This window comes from Nerophis lumbriciformis, linkage group LG35 (assembly GCF_033978685.3).
Source record: "Nerophis lumbriciformis linkage group LG35, RoL_Nlum_v2.1, whole genome shotgun sequence".
In the NCBI taxonomy this organism is placed as follows: domain Eukaryota; kingdom Metazoa; phylum Chordata; class Actinopteri; order Syngnathiformes; family Syngnathidae; genus Nerophis; species Nerophis lumbriciformis.
The window spans coordinates 11,381,804-11,393,873 of NC_084582.2; the positions used below are offsets into that span (position 1 = coordinate 11,381,804).

A 12,070-nucleotide genomic window follows, 5' to 3' on the forward strand; every position below is an offset into this window, starting at 1 on the left:
TACAAACATATGAACCCTAAAGAGTATCTTATTCTCCATTTGATTGGCAGCAGTTAACGGGTTATGTTTAAAAGCTCATACCAGCATTCTTCCCCGCTTGGCACTCAGCATCAAGGGTTGGAATTGGGGGTTATTAAATCACCAAAAATGATTCCCGGGCGCGGCGCCGCTGCTGCCCACTGCTCCCCTCACCTCCCAGGGGGTGATCAAGGGGATGGGTCAAATGCAGAGGACACATTTCATTACACTTAGTGTGTGTGTGACAATCATTGGTACTTTAACTTAACTTTAACTTTACACATACAAACTGTAGCACACAAAAAAACAAATTTAATTAAAAAAAACGTTATTATGGTCTTACCTTTACTTGATGGATGCCAAGAGCCGCTGACGAGAGTGTTATATCAACTAAAGCCCTCACTTAAACTTTCCACATGCAAGATTGAATCTATTTAAAAAAGTGTAACTGAGGGTTTATAAATGTCGCCTATACTGTTGAAACTACAAAATAACAAACACGGAGGCTCCAGTTTACACGAGGACCACTTTATTTACCTTCTTTCAAAAACTCCAACGTGTCATCACTTCCGCTCTTAGCGCCTTCAAAATAAGAGCTTAAGGCATATACTGTATAACAGCACATAACAGGAACTTAACATCACAAAGAGGAAAGCCCATAAAAATAGGCTACAAAAGTTATTTAATAAGAAGCTAAAAAGTGCAAAAACAATAATGTTCGTGTTGGAGGAGTTGTGAATTAGGTACACCTGCAGTATGCAGGTGTACCTAATGTTGTGTCCCTGCAGTCATTCACAACTCCTCCAACACGAACATTATTGTTTTTGCACTTTTTGGCTTCTTATGAAATAACTTTTTTAAATAGATTCAATCTTGCACGTGGAAAGTTTAAGTGTGGGTTTTAGTTGATATAACACTCCCGTCAGGGGTTGCCGTGCATTCTACGGCGGGGGTGCAGGAGGCGAGCCTCAGCCAGTGCGTCTTTTGCAGCCGTTTTATGATCGCTCAGCACAAGAAATACGTTACACACATACAGTTGTTGACAAAATACACTGTACATTATATACCTCAGCTAACTAAACTATGGAAATGTATAATATAATTCATATAGCAATACGGTCTCACTGCACAGCAGGCCAGCAGTTAGCCGAGTCCGCAATCCATGTTGAGGCACAACTGAGTGACGTGCCTCAACTGGCTGCTGATCACCGCACCGTCTCTTCTCAGTATTTGAACGGCAAATGTGAAAATTCAGCGATTTTGAATAAAAATAATCTAAAACTGGTGAAGTTAAACGGAAAATAACTTTATAGTATAATCACTGGATACATATAACAATTAAAATTTTTTTTTTTCTTTTTACATTTTTTTTTCTTTCCATGGGGCCTCACCTGCCTCCAGTGACCGCACGTCACTGCATATTCCCTACAATTGACCACTAAATGAAAACGTTTTTCAACATGTTTAAGTCAGGGTCCACGTTAATCAATTCATGGTAATGACACAAATGTTAGTCATTTTGCAATTGACTTTCTACTACATATTCATTTACCACTTTTATTTTGAATATAGGTTTTGCATTGTACAAACCCCGTTTCCATATAAGTTGGGAAATTGAGTTAGATGTAAATATAAACGGAATACAATGATTTGCAAATCCTTTTCAACTCATATTCAATTGAATGCACTACAAAGACAACATATTTGATATTTTTTTGCAAATAATAATTAACTTAGAATTTCATGGCTGCAACACGTGCCAAAGTAGTTGGGAAAGGGCATGTTCACCGCTGTGTTACATCACCTTTTCTTTTAACAACACTCAAACGATTGGGAACTGAGGAAACTAATTGTTGAAGCTTTGAAAGTGGAATTCTTTCCCATTCTTGTTTTATGTAGAGCTTCAGTCGTTCAACAGTCCGAGGTCTCCGCTGTCATATTTTACGCTTCATAATGCGCCACACATTTTCGATGGGAGACAGGTCTGGACTGCAGATGGGCCAGGAAAGTACCCGCACTCTTTTTTTACAAAGCCACGCTGTTGTTACACATGCTGAATGTGGCTTGGCATTGTCTTGCTGAAATAAGCAGGGGCGTCCATGAAAAAGACGGCGCTTAGATGGCAGCATATGTTGTTCCAAAACCTGTATGTACCTTTCAGCATTAATGGTGCCTTCACAGATGTGTAAGTTACCCATGCCTTGGGCACTAATGCACCCTCACACCATCACAGATGCTGGCTTTTGAACTTTGCGTCGATAACAGTCTGGATGGTTCGCTTCCCCTTTGGTCCGGATGACACGATGCCGAATATTTCCAAAAACAATTTGAAATGTGGACTCGTCAGACCACAGAACACTTTTCCACTTTGCATGAGTCCATCTTAGATGATCTCGGGCCCAGAGATAGCCGGCAGCGTTTCTGGATGTTGTTGATAAATGGCTTTCGCTTTGCATAGTAGAGCTTTAACTTGCACTTACATATGTAGCGACAAACTGTATTTAGTGACAGTGGTTTTCTGAAGTGTTCCTGAGCCCGTGTGGTGATATCCTTTAGAGATTGATGTCGGTTTTTGATACAGTGCCGTCTGAGGGATCGAAGGTCACGGTCATTCAATGTTGGTTTCCGACCATGCCGCTTACGTGGAGTGATTTCTCCAGATTCTCTGAACCTTTTGATGATATTATGGACCATAGATGTTGAAATCCCTAAATTTCTTGCAATTGCACTTTGAGAAACGTTGTTCTTAAACTGTTTGACTATTTGCTCACGCAGTTGTGGACAAACGGGTGTACCTCGCCCCATCCTTTCTTGTGAAAAACTGAGCATTTTTGGGAAGCTGTTTTGATACCTAATCATGGCACCCACCTGTTCCCAATTAGCCTGTTCACCTGTGGGATGTTCCAAATAAGTGTTTGATGAGCATTCCTCAACTTTATCGGTATTTATTGCCACCTTTCCCAACTTCTTTGTCACGTGTTGCTGGCATCAAATTCTAAAGTTAATGATTATTTGCAAAAAAAAAATGTTTATCAGTTTGAACATCAAATATGTTGTCTTTGTAGTATATTCAACTGAATATAGGTTGAAAATGATTTGCAAATCATTGTATTCCGTTTATATTTACATCTAACACAATTTCCCAACTCATATGGAAACGGGGTTTGTATATCATTATATTAGTGCAGGTATATCTACATCGACTCCATGTAGATAACAATGCAATGCACACTAGTGTGCCGTGAGATACAGTCTGCTGTGCCGTGGGAGATTATGTCCATTCATCCATCCATTTTCTACCGCTTGTCCCTTTTGGGTTCGCAGGGGGTGCTGGAGCCTATCTCAGCTGCATTCGGGCGGAAGGCGGTGTACACCCTGGACAAGTCGCCACCTCATCACAGGGCCAACACAGATAGACAACACCAATTCTCAAATCCCTTCACTGGCTTCCTGTTCCACTCAGGATTGAATACAAAGTCTCCCTACTAACCCACCAGTGCCTCCATTGAAATGCCCCCCTCTACCTCAAAGAACTACTCACCCCCAAATCCGAGTCCACACGACACCTCCGCTCCGGACAGGCTAACCTCCTCCAACCTCCGAGGACAAAGCTACGAACAATGGGAGACCGGGCTTTTTGCTCCGCCGCTCCAAGTCTGCTGAACGCTCTCCCTGACCACCTGAGGGCACCACAGACTGTGGATGCTTTCAAAAAAGGCTTAAAAACCCTTCTTTTAAAAAAAAACATTTTTTTTTTAGATATATGCATACTAGTTCTAGCTATTAGGCTTTTCTAGTTTTTATTTTTATTATCTTTTTTATTTTTTTAATACACTGTAGCACTTTGAGGTTGTTTACTCAGTGTAAAGTGTTTTTTACAAATAAAATATATTATTATTATTATTATTAACATTCACACTCACATTCACACACTAGGGCCAATTTAGTGTTGCCAATCAACCAATCCCCAGGTGCATGTCTTTGGAGGTGGGAGGAAGCCGGAGTACCCGGAGGGAACCCACGCAGTCACAGGGAGAACATGCAAACTGTCATTTCACGTAATTGGGTTAAAAATATTTTTTGCGAACCAGTAATTATAATCCGCAAATAAAGTGCCGTTGTTGAGTGTCTGTGCTGTCTAGAGCTTGTCAGAGTAACCGTGTAATACTCTTCCATATCAGTAGGTGGCAGCAGGTAGCTAATTGCTTTGTCGGAATCACAATATGCGGATGACAGCGGGAGGCAGTGTGCAGGTAAAAAGGTATCTAATGCTTAAACCAAAAATAAACAAAAGGTGAGTGCCGCTTAAAAAAAAGGCATTGAATCTTACGGATGGCTATGCAGAATGAAACTAAAACTGAACTGGCTACAAAGTAAACAAAAACAGAATGCTGGACGACAGCAAAGACTTACAGCGTGTGGAGCAGAGAAGGCGTCCACAAAGTACATCTGAACATGACATGGCAATCAACAATGTACCCACGAAGAAGGATAGCAACAACTTAAATATTTTTGATTGCTAAAACAAAGCAAGTGTGGGGAATAGCGCTCAGGGAAGAAATTAAACTGCTACAGGAAAATACTAACAAAACAGGAAAAGCCACCAAAAGACAAGAACTAAAACACAACACACAGGAAAACACACAAAAAAACTCTAAATAAGTCCCGGCGTCATGTGACAGGTGGTGACAGTACTTTGAGACAAGAGCTATAGTGATGCATGCTTAGTTATGGTTTGAATTAATGTCAAACACTTTCTACTGTCAATATCGGCTGCTGAATTTCATTTTTAATGTTTTCTGCTGGTAGTGTGCCTCCGCATTTTTTCAATGAAAAAAATGTGTCTTTGCAGGCATAGAGTATATTTATCCTTATGATATATGTTCATACGCATTCATAATTATACAAATTTGCTTGTGTAAAAACACTTTTTTTTACTGAATCATATTTATTTTTCAATGAACAGCCACATAAACATGCCAAATGCTTAGTTTTTTTTGCGCTACGTTGCATATAACGGTCTTATTTATTGTGTACAACTTAATTTGTTATCTTTAGAGACTTATATTCTTGTCAATCGACAAAAATTAGTTCTGTTAGTGTCGCTGTTAAGCTTTTATTCAAAAACGATGAACTACCATGATATGGTAGTGTACAACGAGACGTTATAATATACGAAACATTGCAGAAGTGAATGTCCTCAGTCAGTGTTGCTTCTTGCTACTTTTTCCCCTCCACCATAATGATGTGGTAACCAAATTTGGTCTTGACTGGGGGGTCCGTGTAAACAGGTTTATCCATGGAAGAAACAGCCAAGGCGAAAGCAGCATCCTGGAAAGGTCCAACCATGGATCCTCGCGTCATCCAACCCAGGTCCCCCTGTGCAAAACAATTTCATGAGTTCAATCCCCAGAAAGCTACACCAGTTCTCTGCACTTTACAAATTAATAATGTGAGTTAAGTGATTATTTTGATGATGTTTTTACAATATTGCAAAACAATACATATTTATATGAGTTATTTTGGCTCTCATACAAATTAATTCAGTCTTTTCTTGCTCATAAATGTTTTTACATTGTTGGATACTCATGTTAAACAATGCCAAAGTATTGTTTAACACATATTCGGGCGAGAGCTTGCAAAATAAATGCATCCGTGTTTTTTGTCCACAACATGTGAGCCACTACGAAATTTGATCAGAGGTTGAAGTCCAGCGGAAAAAGACAGCGACATTACTACTTGATTTGTGGAAACAAGAAAAAGGTGAATAAAGTATTATTTTTATCTAATCTTGGCATGTGCATAATTACACTGACATTTAATATGTAGTGACATAAATAGTCTATAGTCTGTATCGTTCGTAGTGTGTCGGTGTATGTAATGCTTTGACCAGGTGAATCTATACAATGTTTATGAAGTTTATTTTTGACTGTGACAGAGAAAAATAGTGGTCATGTTTCTCTTCAAGATATATATTGAAACAGTATACATTTTCATAACAAATTATGATGCTTTTGGAGAGGGTGGGGCATGGTTTCATTTGCAAACTGGAAAGACCTTCACACACAAATATCTAAAAAAAAACAACAAAAAAAAACAGGTTATAGGCATTATTTCCACGGACCGGTGTTCCACGTGTGGCAGATAAATACAGCAAAAATACGTGCATGATAAAAACAACTCGCCATAACACTGAATTAGTGGAAGCCCTGGACTACTTATTTTTGCAAAAAAGCTCTCCAAAGGCTTTTGTTTGTTCTTGTGGGCTTATTTTCTGGCTAACATATCTGATGCGTTATAGATGATACATCATCGTGACGGACAAGAGCATAGGTAGATATAGAATAAAACTAGATATAATTGTCATTAGTTTCAATAGATTTTCATGGATTTCAATTCTAAAAAGATATGTATTCACATTCTTTGCAATACTTCATACATATATACACTTACCGTATTTTTCGGACTATAAGTCGCACTGGAGTATAAGTCGCATTTTTTGGGGAAATTTATTTGATAAAACCCAACACCAAGAATAGACATTGGAAAGGCAATTTAAAATAAATAAAGAATAGTGAACAACAGGCTGAATAAGTGTACGTTATATGAGGCATAAATAACCAACTGAGAATGTGCCTGGTATGTTAACGTAACATATTATGGTAAGAGTCATTCAAATAACTATAACATATAGAACATGCTATACGTTTACCAAACAATCTGTCACTCCTAATCGCTAAATCCCATGAAATCTTATGCGTCTAGTCTCTTACGTAAATGAGTTAAATAATATTATTTGATATTTTACGGTAATGTGTAAATGATTTTACACATAAGTCGCTCCTGAGTATAAGTCGCACCCCCGGCCATACTATGAAAAAAACTGCGACTTATAGTCCGAAAAATACGGTATGTATGATTTTTTGGTGCAATTTTCCATGCATATACACATCTGTTATTTTAACTATTTGAGCAATAGGGCTATGTACTATAATACCAGCACTTAACTTACCGGTACTAGGCCAAGAAAGATGTGTGTTTTCTTCCTTCAGCCAACTTATTATATGCAACAATTACCACACTTGCCCTTTAGCAATTATCAGATTAACTACTATAGAGACTTTGTTCTTGAGCTGTCCAGAGCTGAGGTCATGCAGCAACCAACTGATATATATGGTCTCTATTTTATTTTAATTATTATATCTGAGTCTGTTTATTCGATTGTACTGTTTATGTCTGATGTTGGTGTGTCTAACTTAACTTTTTATGGACATTGTTGTATATACCATCAACCTGCCAGGGATTGCAGATAGAAATTAGCCTTTGGCAACAATCTGGCACATTTACATGTTATTTGTTCATTGATGTGCATTGTCCCACGTGACAAATACACAACAAATATACCAAATGGCGACTTCCTATCAGGAGTTTTAGTATACAACTATGAACAAGCTTATTGGTGTGCTTAGGACAGGCAAAGTTATTTCAGAGAAAATGCAGTTTTTTTATAAATTATTTAGGGCTGAAACGACGCGTCGACGTAGTCGACGTCATCGGTTACGTAAATACGTCGACGCCGTTTTTGTGCGTCGACGCGTCGCATATTTACGTCACACTACCGTCATGGCGGAGCGCAAAGCAGACGATGCGAGCGGTGCGAGCTAGGGGGAAAAAGCACGCCAAAAGTCGTAAAAAGTGTGGGAGTATTTCAATAAACGACATAATGTTGTTGTATGCACACTGTGTCGAGCGGAAATGGCCTATCATAGCAGCACAACGGCTATGAACGAACATTTGAAAAGAAAACACCCGACAGCGTTCTTGCCATCACCATCAACTAGTCAATCGTCCGTGTGAGTATACGTTGTCATCATTACACAAAAACATGAATGTGTCATTTGTATCTGCGTTGTAAATTCATAAACTAAAGCACCGTTTCGCTTTGAGAGGCGCGTTTGGCGTGCCTGTTCAGTGTTTACAAAGACGCGCTCCTCTATAATGCTAACGTTAATTAGTTGTGCAAATACCTTTTACAACATTAACAGTTACATATACTATGTACAAACGAACAATTAACTTTCACTTTAATCATACTATCATTGTTGTGTTATTAAGCAAAATAAGCAATACTTTTACTTTTGTTGAAATGGTTACACTGTTGTTACAGAATATTTCGTTTTGCACTTTTTTGTATTGGATGTTTATCTTTATTTTTGCACATTTTAGCAAATAAGCAATACTTTTACTTTTGTTGAAATGTTTACACTGTTGTTACAGAATATTTCCGTTTTGCACTTTTTTGTATTGGATGTTTATCTTTATTTTTGCACATTTTAAAGCAAAATAAGCAATACTTTTACTTTTGAAATGCTTATACTATTGCAGAATATTAAGATTTGCACTGGATGTTTACTTTTATATTTGGACATTAAAAAGCAAATAAGCTACTTTTAATTTTGTTAAATGTTAAAAGTTTTAAATGTTTACATTGTTACAGAATATTTTGTCATGTTGTTGTCAATGTTGACTGAGTGGCCATACTTTTTTTTTTGTAAATAAAAGCCATGCCTTTTGAAAATTTATTTTTTCATCTTCATTTTAAATACAAAAATAATCGGTAAAAGGAAAAATACTCTATAGATTAATCGAAAAAAATAATCTATAGATTAACCGATTAATCGAAAAAATTATCTATAAATTAATTGATAGAAAAATAATCGTTAGGTGCAGCCTTAAAATTATTTAAGGGGGAACCGCACTTTTTTTTTTTTAGAATTTCGATTATCGTTCACAGTATGAAAGACATGACGACGGATTTAAAAAAAAAAAAAAGCATTCTATCTTGTAAATAAACAAATAAAAGTCCACTTATAGCGGAGCCGATGAGAGGGCCTCTATTCCGCCCATAAAATCAAAAAAAAAAAAAAAACATCCAAAAAGCACCAACAATACTCCATTTACATTTAGTGACTTACTTAACCAAGTATTAGTGATATTGTTATTATAAGCGCTAACACAGACAAACTAGTTATAGCTGCGCCGTTATCACAAGCTTGTGTGCCAATGTTTACATCATCGACTGATCAGCTGCTTCCTTGCTTGTCAAACTTTATTGTAGATCATAAATCATGTCACTCACCTGGATAGTAGAAGAACGAAGACATATTTTGACAAGTTGGTACATTTTGACAGCCAATTTAGACATGCAAATGGAGAGAACGACATTAAAAGAGGCTTGGTTCCATCCCCCTTTTTTTCGCTAGGATTATGAGTCATTCTTCATCTAAACGGGACTGTATGAACATCCTAGCAGTCAGCATCCTAATGACAACAGACTTTGTACAGTAAATGACGTTTTATAATAGTTGTTGGCTCTCGTAAAGTTTGAACTGAGTAGTAATCAGTGATGTTCAAAAAAAAAACAAGCGAACGTTGTGATGGGTTTTTGAAATGATTGCGCCGCGTATGCTTAAAATGAGCAAAATATATAAATTCCAAATATTATTATAAAAGTGCTACATTAAATACACACTAACATCATGCATATGAAACCTTAATGGAGGTGTATGGATGTTTTTTAAGGGCTTCTAAGGCATAATAGAGCGGCTCCCATAGATTCCATTGCAAGCAGACTTTTGAACACATTAAATATTTAGAATGCATTAAAAAAAATACACCCGTCGTCATAAATGGTAAATGGGTTATACTTGTGTAGCGTTTTTCTACCTTCAAGGTACCCAAAGCGCTTTGACACTATTTCCACATTCACACACTGCTTGGCACTCAGCATCAAGGGTTGGAATTGGGGGTTAAATCACCAAAAATTATTCCCGGGCGCGGCACCGCTGCTGCCCACTGCTCCCCTCACCTCCCAGGGGGTGACCAAGGGGATGGGTCAAATGCAGAGAACACATTTCACCACACCTAGTGTGTGTGTGACAATCATTGGTACTTTAACTTGAACTTTAACACTGATGGCGGGAGCTGCGACCCATCAGGAGCAAGGTTGAAGTGTCTTGCTCAAGGACACAACGGACGTGACGAGGTTGGTAGAAGGTGGGGATTGAACCAGGAACCCTCAGCGCCACGCCGTCCTCATGTCTTTCATAATGATTGTGAACGATAAGTCAAAATTCCCCAAAAAATGCAGTTCCCCTTTAATGTTTCTGTACGGCCCGAAGGTTGGGGACCACTGCCCTAAGTTAACCCAGCGGGAATCCTATTCTTTATTGTTCCCAAGGTGCTGCACCTCTCCTTTAGTCGTCTGTGAGGCCCTCTTCACCAGTGTTGGGTTAGTTACTGAAAACCAGTAACTAGTTACAGTTACTAGTTACTTTATTTCAAAAGTAACTCAGTTACTTACACCAAAAAGTAATGCGTTACTGTGAAAAGTAACTATTCAGTTAATTTTTTATTTTTTTTAAGACTCCCATTAATGCCCTTTTAGCCTTCATTTCAGTACTATTATTGCACTGGAGAATAATACAATCTGTTGATCAACTTGACATGCATTTGCATCACTGAACTCAGAAAGCAATGTGGTCTACATACAACACACAAAGACAAAGATATGTTTCAAAGGGCCAATTTATTTCAGGCCAGCACAAATTGACAAAACTATTTTAAATAGCTGCAACATAATGGCACTTTAACTTTAAATTTAAGTAGATAGGATCTTTGATCCAAGACAGAACTTATATTTAACTAAAATGTTATTTTCTTTGTGCTCGACAAAAGTATTGAGAATGTCTCCATGTTAAGAAACTCGACTTCTGGCTTCGCCATGATGTCTTGTTAGTTGTTATGAGAGTAGCGTATGTGTGTGTGTGTTGCCCTTTAAGATATGTCAGCATGTGAGGTGAGTGACGTCTGTGAGTGAGCGGGCGAGAGAGGTGAGGGAACGGCGACAGTGAGTGCGTGCAGGTGCTCTAGCTTGGTGGATGGCTGCGTCCAATAAAGTCATAAAGTTGCAACAAACCGCCGGCCTCGTCATTCACCCTCAGCTGTAAAGACCCACTTCCGGGTAAAGTGAAGGTTGTTAGCCCCGAAGTACATAGGCCCTGGAGGAACGTCTCCCCTGCGCCCCTCAACTACGGTCTGGGAGCCCCCAGCCCCCACCCACAGAAAGCACGCCTCTTATTTTCCTTGTGACACAGAAGGACGACACCGCAGCGCTTCAATAAAACACACTCAGATCTTCTGTTTCTAGCCGATACTACATAAAAAATAACGTAAAATAACGCGGTAACGCATCATGTAGTAACGGTAACTGAGTTACTGAATATAAAAAATAACGCGTTAGATTACTAGTTACCGCCGAAACTAACGGCGTTACTTTGTAACGCGTTAGTCCCAACGCGTCAGTCCCAACACTGCTCTTCACGCTTGCAAACATCTGTTAAAGGGGCTTTTATCAAGTATCAAGCATGCATGAGGTTCTCTTACTCCTTGTCTTGCTTTGTCTTCACTGTATTGCGATGCTACTTCGCTGAAGCGAACTCCCGACTTCAGTTTCTCCATTGCCTCCATACATTTTCCGTGTTTCTCGCAGAGGATGTGACGCACCTATAGTCACACATGCATCTTATCATGACGTCATTCAGTAGTAAGCATACAAACGTAGGGGTGTGTATACCTTGACAGCAGTGCCTCCTTTAGGTGCTTTATCTTTCTTCTCAGCATCTGCACTTCCTGACGCAGCTCCTGAGCAAGGCAAATAAAGGACAATGAACGTATGACAAAACACGGCAATGTTATTAAATCCCCCGTACACTATACACCACATGCACGCAATTGCAGCTCTATGCTAAAGTGACAAGCTAACACTCCGGAAGTATTTATTTACGGCTGAAGAACACAATTAAAGGGGGAAAAAATAAAACGAGTGCGAACCTTTAGCTCCCTTGCCGCCACCTTTGCCTTTTGGTGGCATTTTTAAAGAAAACGCACACCGGACTTCAAATGGCTGTGGAAAAGAAAAACAAAACTAGCATGGATTCAAGCTTGTGTAGTGGACATGCGCAGTAGACACGTGTCTTCTTCTATGGTCACA

General features: G+C 38.8%; 1 protein-coding gene across 1 annotated transcript; it reads right to left on the minus strand.

The window, feature by feature from the left end:
- Positions 1-5,118: 5,118 nt before the first annotated feature.
- On the minus strand, positions 5,119-12,070 carry pin4 (protein (peptidylprolyl cis/trans isomerase) NIMA-interacting, 4 (parvulin)). The gene is made up of 4 exons (XM_061927921.2): positions 11,911-12,070; positions 11,654-11,721; positions 11,464-11,583; positions 5,119-5,397 (listed from the first exon to the last, which is right to left on the minus strand). The coding sequence occupies exons 1-4, from the start codon at positions 11,948-11,950 to the stop codon at positions 5,239-5,241; spliced, it is 387 nt and encodes a 128-aa protein (XP_061783905.1). The 5' UTR covers positions 11,951-12,070; the 3' UTR covers positions 5,119-5,238.